The following is a 16443-nucleotide window of genomic DNA, read 5'->3' as shown; positions in this document are numbered from 1 at the left end:
TAGAAACAGAACTTCTTGTATAGAAGTAATTGTATTTTAAAGATAAAGGACACCCTTAATTTAATTTTAAATTATGAGATTTCTCAAACAAAATTTATTAGTATATTAGTATTAGTATATGCTAAAATAAGAAAACACGTCCAGTGTTTGGAAACAAAAATTTAATTACCTAATTCATTTCAAAATAAGAATTTATTTTATTTTTATTTTTTATTTATTTTTATGCAACTATAAAAAAAAAACCGACCTAAATAAATATTTTATAAGAATATCTTTATAAGATCTTTAGAATAATATAAGAATGCCTTTTATTTTATAAAAGGCAATTTAAATGGGAATTTACAATGTTCATTTATATAACTAGTCCATTTAAATAATGTATTGAAAAATTAAAGTCTTTTTGCCAATTTTATTAATTTATTAATAACGTATATTAATAAATAAATATTTCATTATAAATTATTTTATGTCTCATTTATGTCGGAAATAAAATATATATTGAATTTATCAAATAACTCTCTGATATATTATTGTGTCTATTTATATTATCTGTAATGGGAATAGAAAAGAACAAATAAAATAAATAAAAAAAATAAATAAACATTTATTATCTAAGTAGAAGACCAGAATGTTATGGTTAAAAAATTGTAATAACATAATAGATAATTCTATTGTAATTTTTGTTCTTCATTTATTGACAGAGAAATCGCATATCTACTTTTACTTATAGATATTTTCTGTAAAATCACTGTATAAATAATTGTTTTTATTCTAATGTAACAGCATGAGATGGATTAAAAAACTTTTTATTAAAACTATATATTATTAAACTCAATAATCAATTACAAAGATTGTTGAAAAAATCATAAAATTTATGAATTTATGTATTAAATTTTCGTATAAATCATCAGAAGAACATTTTCGATAGTTAGATGAAATTTTCACTATGCTAACGTCAAAAAAAAAGAACACAACAACTGAGTTGAAAACTGAGACATTTTGATAAATAGTCATGCATTTATAGCTGAGTTTTATAACAAAATTGTTTTATAACAGAAGAACAAATTTTGCTATGGAAATATGAAATATTTTTTTTAAACGAGAAAATACGTTTTTTATTTTGCAATGAATAACAAATTACCTTTATAAATACAAATGCAATGAGAATGTTTTAAATTTATTATACATTAAAAGATAAAATTTAAAACCTTAATCATATGTACAAGATAAATTTTTTTTCTATACAATACTGTTTAGTTGTATACTATATAAAATATATATAACTTTAACACATGTAATATATGTGAGCATGTAATTGTGTGCGTAAATGTCCATCAAAAATTTGTACAATGATTATATTTTTAGAACAAAATAAGAATTATTACTATCAATTAAATTTTTTAAACTAATCATAAAATAATTTTAGAATATTTTACGACCATTATTTATTATTAAGTTATATTCAGTAAAATGTTGTAATGAACTTTCTGTGAGCTAACAAAATTTGAACATTTAGTGTTATTCGTATATTTTAAAAATTTACGAATATAAATAGTATTTTCATTATACTATGATAAATATTGTTTTGAAAATATATGTGATTAGTAATATTTATTTATATTTAATAATTATAATATATATGATAATTAATAAACTGCAGTAAAAATGTTAAATTGAATTAAAAATACACACATAATTAAATTATTTAATAAACAACACATTTATATATAAATAACCTATGTAATTAAATATTTGATTAATTACATTTTTTATAACGTGTAATACACTGAATATATATTTAATTTACTCATTGACATATAAATTAAAATTTTAAGCTATCACAATTCGAAAAGTGAAATTGCTTGAACAATGTAGTAACAAAATCATCAAATTAAATTAATTTATAATATATATGGTTTCATACAGATCATAACAATAATATAAAAATTACAAATTTATTTATCAACAGCTATATATAAACATCAATTGATGTGTAATGAAATTATGTTATAATTACTGCAGTTCAATCCTTTGTAACACAAGATAAGTAGTTATAATTATTTAACTTTTTTTTAACAATATTCATATTCATAAATATTACTGCATTGATTTGAAATTCTTTGGAATCAAATTTATGCATCCATATATTAATTCTTAATTTCATTCATTAAATGTCAATGTAATAAGGACCATGGGACAGGTGCAGCCTTCAAACGTTCGAATGGCATAATCAAGAATTGCATAGCCAGAAAACTTCTTATGGTCATTCTATATATATTTATATGAAATATTCAAGAGAAAGTTCCTGGTCTGGCATTATTTTTATTTACTCTTACCTTCTCTACTGTGCTATTTAATCAGTATTTTTAGTAATTCTATGTGGTTGATTTCCGCAATTCCTTTATGGGGCATACGACCTCACGCAAAAACACAATGTACACATTATTTTAGCATTATAATGCACAGCTATAAATTGTGTAATCTAAATCAATAAGACTACATGGTTAATAAATAATAATCAACTAAATCTTAATTATATGTAAATAATGATTGGTTGTAAAAGGATAGATGTTATGCATTACATGCGGTCATTCAAAGCCAATATACAATATATTAGATATATGTTAAAATTTAACCCCTGAAACGAGATATTATTAACAAATTAAATTAAGTATAACATTACTAAACAATAATTTAGATTTGAGAGATTATAATATAGAGATGTAAATAATATATATATATATATATAATATTATACGAAACAAATACTTATAATTTAACTAAGGAGCTAACGAAAATAATCTCCATATTTTATAATTAATATTAAGATGATACAAGACTAAAATTAATTTATAATAAATAATTTCAAATTGAAATTTTCAAATATGATTTAAATCAAGTATGAAAGCAATAATTATTATAATAAAAAACTAAAGTATTTACAGAATTAATAGCAAATAATATATTTTATTATATATAATGTGTCATTTATATTAGATATAATACTTAATTATATAAAAATTTTATAGCTAATAGAAAATAATTAAACTCTTTTATTATTTTTAGTTCGCGTTAGTTGAAAAACTCATAAATATAATTCTTTTAACAATAAATTTTAATAATCTAATACAGAAGACAATTTGCTATAAAGCATAAGAATTATAAACAATAAATTAAATTAAAAATTATAGAAATATAATTTTAATAATAAAAAAAACAAATACCTCTGTATAATGGTGTTGATAACTTAAAAGATACACGAAAAACTAAAAAAAATAGAATGAAAGTTATATATATATATATATATATATATATATATATATATATAGAGAGAGAGAGAGAGAGAGAGAGAGAGAAGAATCAGGAAGATAGAGATAAAGAAAAAAGTCTAAAATATCTTTCGATTATCAAGTTTATAATGTTATTACTATCGTTGAAATGCAAACGATTACTTATATAGAATAATATTAACAATAATTAAATATTGTATGCTCTATAGTGATAAATTGTTAAGAACTTAAAACATTATCACGAGAAAATATATGAAGAAATATTATTTAATTTTTAATTTTACAAATTACATTTTTAACATTGAGGGACTCGTGATTCATATACTGAAATTTTGTAGAGATGGATATAGATTTTTAGCCTAACAAACTTGTTACCAGCTTTTCTCAGATTTCGTCGCGACCCTGGACTGCTCGACAAATAAATCGACTAGTGCTGAGCGCCTCGTGTAGATGCCCATAAAGATACGGCTGTGCAGCTTCTGCATCCTGTTGCAATGATAAGACGGGGTAACACTTTAAGTTATGCACAAATTACCGTTGCGCGTCACAACAGGATACGCGGGTTAGAATCCCAACAATGGATTTCTCTGACACACACACACACACACACACTCAAAACCATATATATATATATATATACATATATATATATATATATATATATATATATATATATGTATATATATCTATATTTCAAATTCTAGAAGTAATAAATTAAAAATTATCAATTGATATATACAGATAATTCCGTTTTTAGACTAATAGTTAAGGAATTAATCTTTAAAATAAAAAAACTCAAAATTTCATATAATCAATTATAGTTTCAAATTGCAAGAATCCTCTTTGAATGTCTTCTATATTCTAACGTATTTCTGTGAGTTATGTAAATGACCCGTAAAATTACATTATACTGAGAATTACCAAGTTTATACAAAGTAAACGAACTAATAAGTAGTAGTAATTTTTATATAAATTATATATGCAATCATTTATAAATAAAATGTATTTTTTTTCTCAATTTGTTTCAATTAATTTTAAATGAAAAGATAATATGCTATTACAATCAGGCTATAACGATAATTTAAATTCCAAAAAAAAATTTAATTTCTGATTTCTTAAATTTTGTCAGTTAGATTATTGATATAGCAGTTTTCTTAATACATTAAAAAAAAATCAATAAGATTATGATGCTCGAAAAAATATTAATTATTTATTATATTATATAACTGATTTATAAAAGTAAAGTAAGCCAGAGTTGAAAAATGTAAAAAATAATCTGACTTCGTTAAGTTCCTTCAAAAGTGGAAAGGTATAATTTAGAAGTAATATTTTTAGAAATGAAATATTCATACTTCTAGATAAACTTTTTTTTATAAAAATCTAAAATAGTCAATAAATAGAACTAATCAAATAATTTGGATTACAATTGCTACGAAGATTATGTCATAAATTTATCATTGTAATTTATTGTAATTTATCATTTAAAAATTTTAATTTTAACACTAAAGAAAAATTTTAAAAAATCCATTGTTCGAATGATGGAACTGAAAATATGAAAGTATCTATGAAAGTATCTATTTGCATAATTACATCTATACTCATTTATATTTGATTATATTTATATTAATTGTATTGAATATTTTATTGAGTTTCTAAATGATATAATTTAATTTTTATTAATAAACTTTTATAAAACATAAATATTTGATGTATTAATAATCTGAATATAGTGACTATGGAGTTCCAAGTTATAATTTAAATTAATCATGTAATGTACAATGAATTAATTATATATACGATGATATATTAAGGTAGGATTAAAGAAATTATAAATCAATGTTGTTGTTACTATTTTAGTATTTATACAAGAATTACACCGTACAAGATAAATGATTATGCATAAATCTATAAATTATGTATAATTACATATGTTACAAAGAGTTATTTGGCGCACATTTAGTATTCCATAATATATGACATAAAAAACTGTTCCCATTTCTGATTGGTTTATCGACAGAAAATTCGAGAACTCTTGCTCATGTTATAAGATTTATATGGACAGGTCGACGTGAGTGCCGGTATTAAGGAAGATTTTACCGATTGAGCTGTCAGCGGGGCTATCCAAGTTCCTTCCGGCAACTCCGTTGTTAATTTCTTCTCGGACCTATAACATTACCATTAGCAAAAAATATTACTTTACATCTTATTTAATTTTCGATGTAATTAAAGCTGTTTATCAATATTACAAAATTGATTTATAGCTTCACAATAATGTTAGAATTTCATAATAATGTTGTAATTTTAAATATCTTAGATAATATTTTATAATTTTTATAATTATTGTATAGAGTATTAAAATAATTATCTTTCGAATTTCTTCATATTAATGGATATTAAAAAATTAATCTTAATTCTTCATGTTATACAAAAGATCTTTCAAAGGAAACAGTTATCATAAAAATAGAATATATCGTTTTCAAAGATTTTATTGGTTTTTTAACGCAGAAGTTACTGATAATTATCATGCAGTTAAAAAAAAATAATAATAATAATAAGAAAAGAAGTATAATATTTATCGTGAACATTAATATATGTTATAGGTACTTGTACTCTCTAGGAGTAGTATAATGTCTAAAATGAGGATGATTACGGGAAGAGCCCCGCATACGCGGATCCTGTGGAACACAAAACTCTCGCTCTCTCACCGCCTTTCTGTACAATTCAGCTGTGTGTAATCTTATTCTAATAGATAAAGAATAAAAGTGCCATAAATTAAAAACGGTCTCTCCTTACGCTTTAAGAACCGGGGGACCGTAAAGCGCCAGTGGATTCACGGACGGTGGCTTGAGCAACACGACGTCGACACCAGACACGCAGAGCTCAGCTCGCAATGCTTCCGCCGCGCCTTCAACAGCTTTGCGAGAGGCACTAAAGGCCACGAGACCAGCACCCACCATCGAGCCGAAGCTCGTGTCTGAGTCGCCCAGTAAAATTATGCGACCTGAGAAAATAGAAATGAGTGCATTAGCACTAGGCATATTACGTTATTCATCGATTACGGATTGCTTATATTAATGATTAGAGAAAATTCTTCTCGATGCTTTTCGCCTTGGATACATTTCTATTGAAATGTCAAAGCAAACAATAAAATTAGGGAAAAGGGGCTGCGCTTGATATTTTATAAAAGATTAATCAGCCTTAAGCAGCCAAGAGAAGATCTACATTCGTTCGATTCGCAAGAATTTAAACTTACGTTGATTTAATAATAAGTGCTTTAGATTAATAATTTATCTAGCATATCGAGCCTCCTGTAGCTCTGATATTTACATTTAAATTAATTAAAAAATTCTTCAATTCCACCAACGAAATTTATGTACATTACTTGTTGAATTTCTTTAACGAATGGCAATCCGATTATCAATTTTTTACCAATATTACACTAATTTTTCATCTAATCAATTACATCATTATGTTTCCTATGAATATTAATATTATGGATAATTTTATTCGCAAAATTAAATTTTGGATGACCGCTCAGTATTATATAATACAAATGCAAATATAATGTTGAAAAAATGTAAAAAAGAAATTCGAATTTGAATTCCGTAGACTTAAATTTCATTTTTACTACGCGTTAGTATTATTGAACATGTCGCGAGGAAAAGTAATAGAAATAATATGTTTACACGTTTATTGCAAAAATATATAGAATAAATAAAAGGTCATTATTTTAATATAATATGAAAGGTTGCTTTTAACATACAATTGTGGATAGCACAACAATATAAACTTTTTTCTTTTTTATTCATTGAAATATTAAATATAGTTCTCTAACAATTTATTACGTACACACTATTAAACAAATATTAAAACAATCTCGTATTTTCTTTTGTGAAATCTTATTTAAGTTGTATCTTCAAGTTTAAAATGAAAAAATATTTATGTAACTATTTCTTATTCCCACAAAGGTCAAATAATATGTATTGTGCATAGCCAATACATAAAGATTCAAAAGAAAATCGGAAAAAAATATTTTTTCGTCGTAATGAAAAATTTGTAGTGGTTCTACCATTTATCAATGAGCAAATATAATATTTATATAATTTCTAAGCATGTACGTTTTTACTTCTAATATGTTCAGTAGATATATTTAATATTATATATCTTGCAAAACATCACTTGCAAATCATGTTTTTGAATAAAATATTTAAAATTTAAAAAATGGAACAATAAATGTAATAAAATATTATTGATAATGTTAGAATGTAATTATAAAGTTAACATAATTCAATTGAGCATGCGTATATTTATATGAAAACCTTTGTAGTATCAGTGAATCAAGTACCAATACATTTTTAAAAATAAAATTAGAATTTCTCTAAAATATTTTAAACCATAAACTCTCTAAATGTCTATCTGAATTTTCTAATTAACTAAATTCTTCTGATTTCATAAAAATTTTTAACAACATGTTCTCCGTTCTACTTTACATAATGTTCTACAAATTCTTTCATATTTTATAAATTTTCTATTTGAAAAAAAAAAAACTTCAAATATATGCTCGATGTTTTTACAGATATTCATATGTTGAATAACGATATTCAAGTTTTTATTTTATATCAAAAATTGAAGGAAAATATTTTTAATAAAAAATTATCTTCCACATCGAGTACTTCACTTTGCGAAAAGTCATTTAAAAAATCGTTCAAAAATTGTGGAGTATATGAATTACAAGAGATATGATGAAACATAAAATATAAAATTATCAACAATTTTGTCTTCTGTTATATTACATTAAAAATTTTTTTTTCAAATTTAGATTAAATTTGAATCCCGTTGCATTTGCATGACTTTCATACAAGTAATTTCAATACTCATTTATTCCTATGAATATTAATGGTAGTTGATTATAATAAATACAATTTTATTTTAATATGATTATTTTAATTATAATAGTAACAATAATAATGTTAATATGTTATTATATGTAAAAATTTTAGAAAATTAAATACAATACATTTGATTGCATGGATAAACGCGGCAAATCTTCAAAGTTAGCAATCTGTATGGTATTTTAGAACTACTAGAAGAAAAAATTAAATAATATCAAGATATAGTGAACATTAAATAATATCATTAATTAAAGAAATCGAATATAAATAGATTTATAATTATAATAACAAAATAATCATAATTAAAATAAGTAAAATAATGAGAATTTTTAAATTAATAAAAATTGTATTGAATAAAACTTAAATAAGTCAATAAATGATAATTTTGTTTATCCAAATTTATATTTTTGTGGATAATTATTATATAAAATGTGTATGTTATCTTTTTTGTATTTGTAATAGTTCTCTATTTAATGTTATAAATCTTTATTTTGTATAAAATGATTTGTATCATGCTTATTTAGATTGAATTTATTATTTTTCATTTTCTATATTTAACTACCGTTAATTTCAAATTTATGATTTTCAAATATAAATAATATATTGTCATTAGGTTTAAGCTTTTAACTATAAATTCTAATTATTAGTTACATATTATTCGATTAATTAACAACAATAATTTGAAGAGCTTATAATTTATTCCGTGACAACAAACTATAGCTTTTTAAATTAAATGAATTTTAAATATAAATTATATTTAATCGAATATAGCATTTTACCAACATTTGATTCAGCTTGTAAAAGCAGAAAAAATTATAATTAAACGTTTACTTCATAACATATGCAAAGTCCATAGCATAATTAGCTATCGTAATTATGATATACATCTAATAAATAATAAACTAAACTGTACTCTCAAACAGATAGTTAATTACGTTTTTCCTTATCCCAAATATGTACATATATAATGTGTGCGTAACTGCTGCACATTCGTTAATAAAGAAATTAACATCGAAGTTCATGGAAGATATTTTTCATTGCCTGTAACAGTTATGAAAGTGTTAAATAGTTATTTAATGAAAATTACGTCGAACTTTCAGATTATTATATAAGTTTTTAAAAATAATTTATTGCATATACATAGCATGAATTTTTTTACAAGGGAATAAATATTCATAATAGAATAACGAAAATTTTTTCAAACGCCCGTACTATATGTAATATTGGATTTAAACTCTTTATCGCATAAGCACATATTTTAATTTTATTATATTAAAAAATATTTAACAGGTAGTTTCTTTCAAAATACTAAGCTTAAGAATCTCAGAAATTGCGAAATTAAATATCAAAATAAAAATATTACATTGCTAAAAACATGTATAATGCAAATAAAATACAAAACTGTCCTGGATGTTTACTCTTCTTGAATTTTAGCTGAAATTCAAACGACTACTAAGCGACTAAGGATTTTAACCGCTTAATACAAAATAAAACAAAATTATATTTCGAATGGTCGAATTTGATAGACATTATCTCTGTGTGGTACAGTAAAGAGGAGGATAGTATAGGAACTGTCGCCAGTTCATGTCCCTAATAATCCAGTTGAAACGTAACTAAAGCACTGCCGTACGTATGTAATATAGATCCAAAGCGTCAGTTTACCTCTTTTCGCTCGGAGCAGTGGAATGAATACGCGCGCAGCCCGTAAAGGCGCAACCAAATTATGTCGGAGCATGGATTCCCAGGCCGAACTCGCTTGCCTCTCGATAACTCCCGGCAAAGCCAATCCACCGGTATGCACCACTGCCCATAATCCTGTAAAATATGAAAATAACTCGATAAGTAAGGCAATCTAACATAAAATATAGAGAAGGAGGTTATAATGTCATGTGCACTAGCGTTTATAGGATTTTACATTTGCGAGTGAAATTCATTTGTAACTTTAATCTGACGAGATTCTAATAATGATGTGTGCTATACTCTGCAATTCCCAATGGCTTCTTCAATGACTACTAGACAGACAAATAATAATTATTTATAAATGTAAGAATATACTATTTCGTTAAATTTAGTTGTTGGTGAGATAACATTTGTAGCGATAATGAGCATTGCATTAAATTAATTCGCACAATGTATCTTCATTAACTCTCTTAACGTCTCTAGTTAACGATTATAAAACACGAAAATGCATTGGAAGCCAAATTTATAATTTATAAAAAATATAAATTAAAAGAATTCATTATAAAGAATGAATACATTGCGAATCTTTACATCAGATTTGAGGATGAAACGCTAGTTGCGTAATATATATTTTTGTATTATTTTATACAATATTTTATACTATGAAAAGTGAGAATATTTTTTGAAAATTGTCGACCTAAATCAATAGAAATAAATAATAACGACGCCGTGATAGATAATTAATTAACGATGATAAAATAATATTTTTCTATAATAAACTATCCATTTAACGTATAAATATTATACGATATATTGTATATCAAATATCATTAGATACTGTTGATCTAAATTTGACAAATATTAATACAGAAGTCAGTCTTAATCTTGTTGACAATCAACCTCATACGTGTATAGTAATTATGTTTTACTCAAAATTGAGATTATAAAGTTAAATCATTTTATATTAATCGCTGCAATATGAATTAATTTTTGTTCTTCTAAAAGTCTCATACAATTATTATAGTATTATTTCACTTTTTTAGAATATAAGTAAATACACACTTAAAATTCATTCCTTTTTTCTATTCATAAGAATCCAATTGAAATATAAGTGTATTAAGTGTATAAATGCACCGTTCATATAGAAATTAATTTATCGTACTACTTCTCATTTTAAATTTAATTTATTTTACTAAAAAATTGGATAGCAATTTATCGTAAATAGTTCGTATAAGTTGATTCTAATAGATACTTTACCGTCGATGAAATTGATACGGAGATTCATCACACGAGTTGCGATCCGCGGTTTTCCGATCCCAGTATCCCTTCAACGTGTGTCTCTATCGTGTGCGCGCACACTCGCTCTGTCTCTCTCTCTCTCTCTCTCTCTCTCTCTCTCTCTCTCTATCTATCTATCTATCTATCTCTATCTCTCTCTATATATATATCTCTCTCTTCCCCTCTCTGTCTGTTCTTAACGATTCATAGTGGTGCGGTTTAGGGGAATGCTTTGATGAAGGCAATGATTATAACACAGTAATTGTAACGATTACGCTTTTACACATGAGAGAGAGAGAGAGAGAGAGACATAGAGAGAGAGAGAGAGAGAAAGAGCGTGAGAGCGAGAAATTGTGAACCATGAGCTACGTAGTTCACAAGCACGACCACTACTCCCTTAATCAGTTTCCAGTTTTGTTACAAAAGCATGAGTAGAACACTGGAGCTATGCTGGCTAGTTCCTGTGGCTAGTAAATTTATCGGAGATTACAATGGTCTTTAAAGTTTTGCAGCCACGATAACGTTCCTAAAATTTTATTATAAATTAAGTTTCAGCTTTCTACTTCGATCTTTTAAAATTGTTACTCGACGAGTAATTCTTTTTGCATATAAAGACTATAAAGGATATATTTTTATTTTTCATCATTAAAAGTTTCTTACATTATTAATTTAATACTAATTATAAAGAATGATTTATATTTATAATCTATATATGTAAGAAAAGTCAATATAAACAAACATTCATATTAAATATAATTTTCTACCTTTTATACTTCCTGTTTCATTAAATATTTACATACAATATTTAATTTCATCATTTGTTACATAATACATTTAAATTTTCATACAATATATTATAGTCTAATAATGAAACATTATTTATTCTATATGACATAGTAATTCATAGCGCAAAATAAAAATATTAATAATTTATGAAAATATGACGAACCAAAGAATAATGTATATTTATAAATATAGTTAGTTATATTTTTAACGAAAAGAAATTAATTTTATAAATTAATGAAAACACAACTTTTTTTAGTTGTGTAATAATATTGATTAACTGTAAAAATCGTTAACTATGATAAATTTTGTATGTTATAATTGATAATAGAACAAAGCAATTTATTATTTGTACTTCTAATATAATTTATGATTAGAATAATATTTGAAATTACAATATTAAAAAATTTATTTATTTTTAGATTTTAATTTATGAAAATGCTTATCTATTTAATTTACTTTTATAGGATATTAACTCGAAGAGAAATGAATGGCATGATTAAGTGAAGCTTGGTAAAAGAAAATTTATTAAAATCTGTCGTGCGCATTGTATTCTATTATTCTTACTATATCGTAACAATTATTTTCTATTTTTTTCAAATCTCAGACTTGTTTAGTGTCAGTTCCATTATAGCGTTTTACATACGATATAAGCTACCTTCACGTTTGACCACTCAATATTTATTTACCACCCCCCCCCCTCCCGCTAGTGAGCCGCAATAATAATTTTTTCGACTTCTTATTATTATTTTTCTTTCCGACTCATATTACTCTAATACATACATTAATGTTTAATTTTGATTGATTCATTTTTTTTAATTAATTAATGCAGCGAGAAAAAATAATTACATAATTATTATTCATTTATTTAATTAAATTCATCGCATTTTCATTATATTATAATTTTTATATTACGTGAGTAAGTGATTAAATGATATAAAATGTTTAAAATATACATGAATTTGTTACTTTATGCTTTTAATTTACTTGCCAGATTCATTGAACAACCATTTAATATTCAAACATTTATGAAAAATTCAAAAGTCTTACTTACACATCGTTTTACATGGATTAGTGAAAAATACTTTTTATTTTACCGTTTTCTCCAGCCGGTAGCTTCGCTTTCACAGCATCAAAGCACGTACGCAAACTATCTTCTCGTGTCGAGTCTAATTCCACGGTTATAATCTGGCCAGGTGATCGTACATCTGATGACGCCACTGGCGATTCTTCCACGCTCTCAAGATCTTTTGCTCTTGTACGCTGGAGCTCCACGGCTTCTAAAATTTTCGTTCCGTGTGAATTACCAGCTGGATCGAGCAACCCGGCGAATACCTAGAGAATAATCGATACTACTGTTACTATCGGCTAAAGCTAATTGCATATAACATGTAATTATATTTAGCCGTGTTATAAATTATGAATATATTGATTGTCATTGAATTCAATAAGTTAATTGTTCATTCTTTCACTTTTACTTCATTCTTTTTTCTAAGAATTCCTTAATAGACTTATATCAATTTTTTTTTATTTTAAAATTATTTATCTAAGGTAATATATAAACGTTTAAAATCGACAGAATTCTATTTAGACAGATTTATCAAAATGAGATGACTTCCATTTAATTATAATTTATTTATATATGCTGGAACTACACATTTCGTAAAATATTATTTTAAAGCAATCAGTTTTTAAATATGATAGCAGAATAAGAATTATCTGATCAGAATAAAGAATTACAAAAATTATAATATTATTAGAGATTTAATTATTGAATAATATTTCTAGATAGATATTTCCTTTATATTAATAGGTTCACAATACTTCACACTTCCATAGATTCTCAAACGTAATGATTATAAGAAATTAAAATTTTTAATTATAATATTCTGTAATTAATTCAAAGAACTAATTTCATAAACGACTACATATTAAATAAATTAGACAAAAAAACTATCTTTATTATAATATCAAGTTATATTATTAAATAATTTGTTTTTATTAATTAAATTACAAAACTTAATATATATATATATATTTTTTTTTTTTTATTTATTCAGAAGCAATTTAATTTGAAAGACCGTAGATTTATATTTTTTTTATTCTGAATGTTCTAGATATATAAAAAACTCAATAATTGTATATTTTCATATATTGAAGGCCAAAAATACAATCGTTTATTGTTTCATCACCCGCTTGAGTGAAAGTAATATGAATAGGCTTATTTCCAGTATAATTAAGAATCGATAAAGTAAAGTGCAATTAAATCACATAATATGTACTTAATTACACTTTTATAAAAGAATATACTCTAAATGTTGCTTAATGGAAATGAATTTGTTATTGTCGAACCTTTAATAATCATCCAATTATAAATTTCTGATACAAAATTTTGCAATTTATTTTTTTAATAATTTTTATAAGTTTTTTTATATCTACTATGAACACAATGGAAGAAATTTCTTATGTAATATGATTAAAAAGTGTTACGTTTCAATGAATATTACATATTGAATTAATGAATTTTTGTATTATTATTTATTAGAAAAGATAAAAAGTAATTATCAACGATTATCATTAACTAGATTATGTTTTATATTTAAAATTGTAAAGCATCTGAATTAAAATGATAATATAACTATTATTATTATAAAACTTAATAAATCAAAATAATTATAATATAAAAAATGTATTAATTATTAAACAATAATGAAATGCCAAATTTATATATTTTTCACAATTTAATGAATATATAAATTATTACGAAACAATTTCTAATGTTTAAAACCTGAATCATTATGTTATGTAAATGAATATAACTCATTAGTAATTGAAAGGTAATTCAAAAGTAAAGAAAAATAATATAATATATTTATAATATAATATATGAAATTTATATATTATACAAATATATAATACAATGATATGAAATTTAATTATTACATAAGGTGCAATATCTATGTGATATTTAATTCAATTTAATCACACATCTTGGTTTTAATAGCTATTTAATAGTATTAGTTTTAATTTAATAGTAAATAATTATATTTAATATTAATTTTTTTAAGTCTCTTAAAATATTAATAAATAAATGAAAATTTTTTCTTATAAGTTCCTCTTTCTTACTTTCTCTTCATGTTCCATATGGATCATATGGAATTATCATCTTTTTTTTAAATTTACTTTTCATTGTAATATGTTTATTAAAAATTAAACTTTTAATCCGGTTTCCAAAAAATGAAAAAAAAGCTTTAAGATAAACTTAACTCCGATTTAAATTTTTGATACTACAACATTGATTCCTAAATTTGTAAAATCTTTATTAAAATTACAATTTTACTTATAATTTCTGTAATTATAAACATGACTCTAGAACGATTTGATATATGTTATAATATATATATATATATATATATATATATATATATATGTACGATGTTTTATTTGGAAATATGATAAAAAATATTATTTCATTTTATAATAAATCATACTACTCGCGTCCTAATACCCACAATACTATTAAGAATTAGAAAATTATTTTAATTGAAAAATATCAATAAAATTACAATCTTTAAAGCTCATGCTTTGACAGTCATTTAAAAAAATAACTAGTCGCCTTCACACTTCTTTTGTCCTACCTTATAGCCAGCTTCGGATAGAGCCAAAGCAAGTTGCAAACCAATACAAGTATCGCAGCTTGTAACGAGGACGTAACGCTTACTACGCATTTCATATTCCTCATTAGCGTTACGTGACTGACGCATTAGATAAGCCAGAAGAGCCGCGACGATAGAACATAGAGCAAGAATCTGCAGGGCCAATATGGCCCCCGTCTCGACGTCCATTTTTATGTATCTTGAGTACTAACTGATTTTAGCTGCTTTTCTCTTCACTTGCAATCTGCAATGATAAAGAGAGTGTTTGATCAGCTTTATATTATATAAGTGTAACACTTTAAGCAAATTTAAATTAATCACCATTAATATAATATAAATAACATTGACTCTATATATATATTATACTCTATGTATATTATATAATTTTTTGGATGTTATGGAGATGGATTAATAATAAATCATATGTACACGGGCGTGCGCGTCATATACACACCAACACCAATTTCAAAGTTATAATTCATAAAATATTATTCCTCTCTATTTTTAAATTATTAATACATTTTATATGTATATATATATATATATATATATATATATATATATATATCTACAGTTGCATTTGTTTTTGACAACAGAAAATGTTAATAAGACATATATTACAGAAATATAATACAAGTTTTTTGACATTTAAAAATATATATGAAAATATACGTTTCCAATGATTTCTAATTTCATAAGAATATGGCGCAATGATATTCTAATGTAAAAACATTTTTCAACTTTTTCAATTAAATATGTTGATATAATTTTTTTTATTATAGTACTATTTTTATATTAACAACTGTCATATTTATGAAAACTATTAAATTTATACGAATTAAAATAATATTCAAATTCAATTTA

At 23.9% G+C, this 16443-nt stretch overlaps 1 protein-coding gene across 1 annotated transcript in view; it reads right to left on the bottom strand.

Annotated features, from left to right (window-relative positions):
• Positions 1-5137: 5137 nt before the first annotated feature.
• LOC105359625 (D-beta-hydroxybutyrate dehydrogenase, mitochondrial) overlaps positions 5138-16443 on the bottom strand; it is a 29852-nt gene continuing 18546 nt past the window's right edge. Inside the window, exons 2-6 of the mRNA XM_011496253.1 lie at positions 15562-15823; positions 13021-13258; positions 9845-9997; positions 6084-6291; positions 5138-5454 (exon numbers count right to left, since the gene is read on the bottom strand). Of these exons, the coding sequence (XP_011494555.1) occupies positions 5298-5454; positions 6084-6291; positions 9845-9997; positions 13021-13258; positions 15562-15768 (963 nt within the window). The 5' untranslated portion in view covers positions 15769-15823 and the 3' untranslated portion in view covers positions 5138-5297. The remainder of the gene's footprint in view (positions 5455-6083; positions 6292-9844; positions 9998-13020; positions 13259-15561; positions 15824-16443) is intronic.

The sequence above is a fragment of the Ceratosolen solmsi genome, unplaced genomic scaffold (genome assembly GCF_000503995.2).
Source record: "Ceratosolen solmsi marchali unplaced genomic scaffold, CerSol_1.0 scaffold29, whole genome shotgun sequence".
Classification (NCBI taxonomy): domain Eukaryota; kingdom Metazoa; phylum Arthropoda; class Insecta; order Hymenoptera; family Agaonidae; genus Ceratosolen; species Ceratosolen solmsi.
This window is presented reverse-complemented; position numbering and strand designations above follow the sequence as displayed.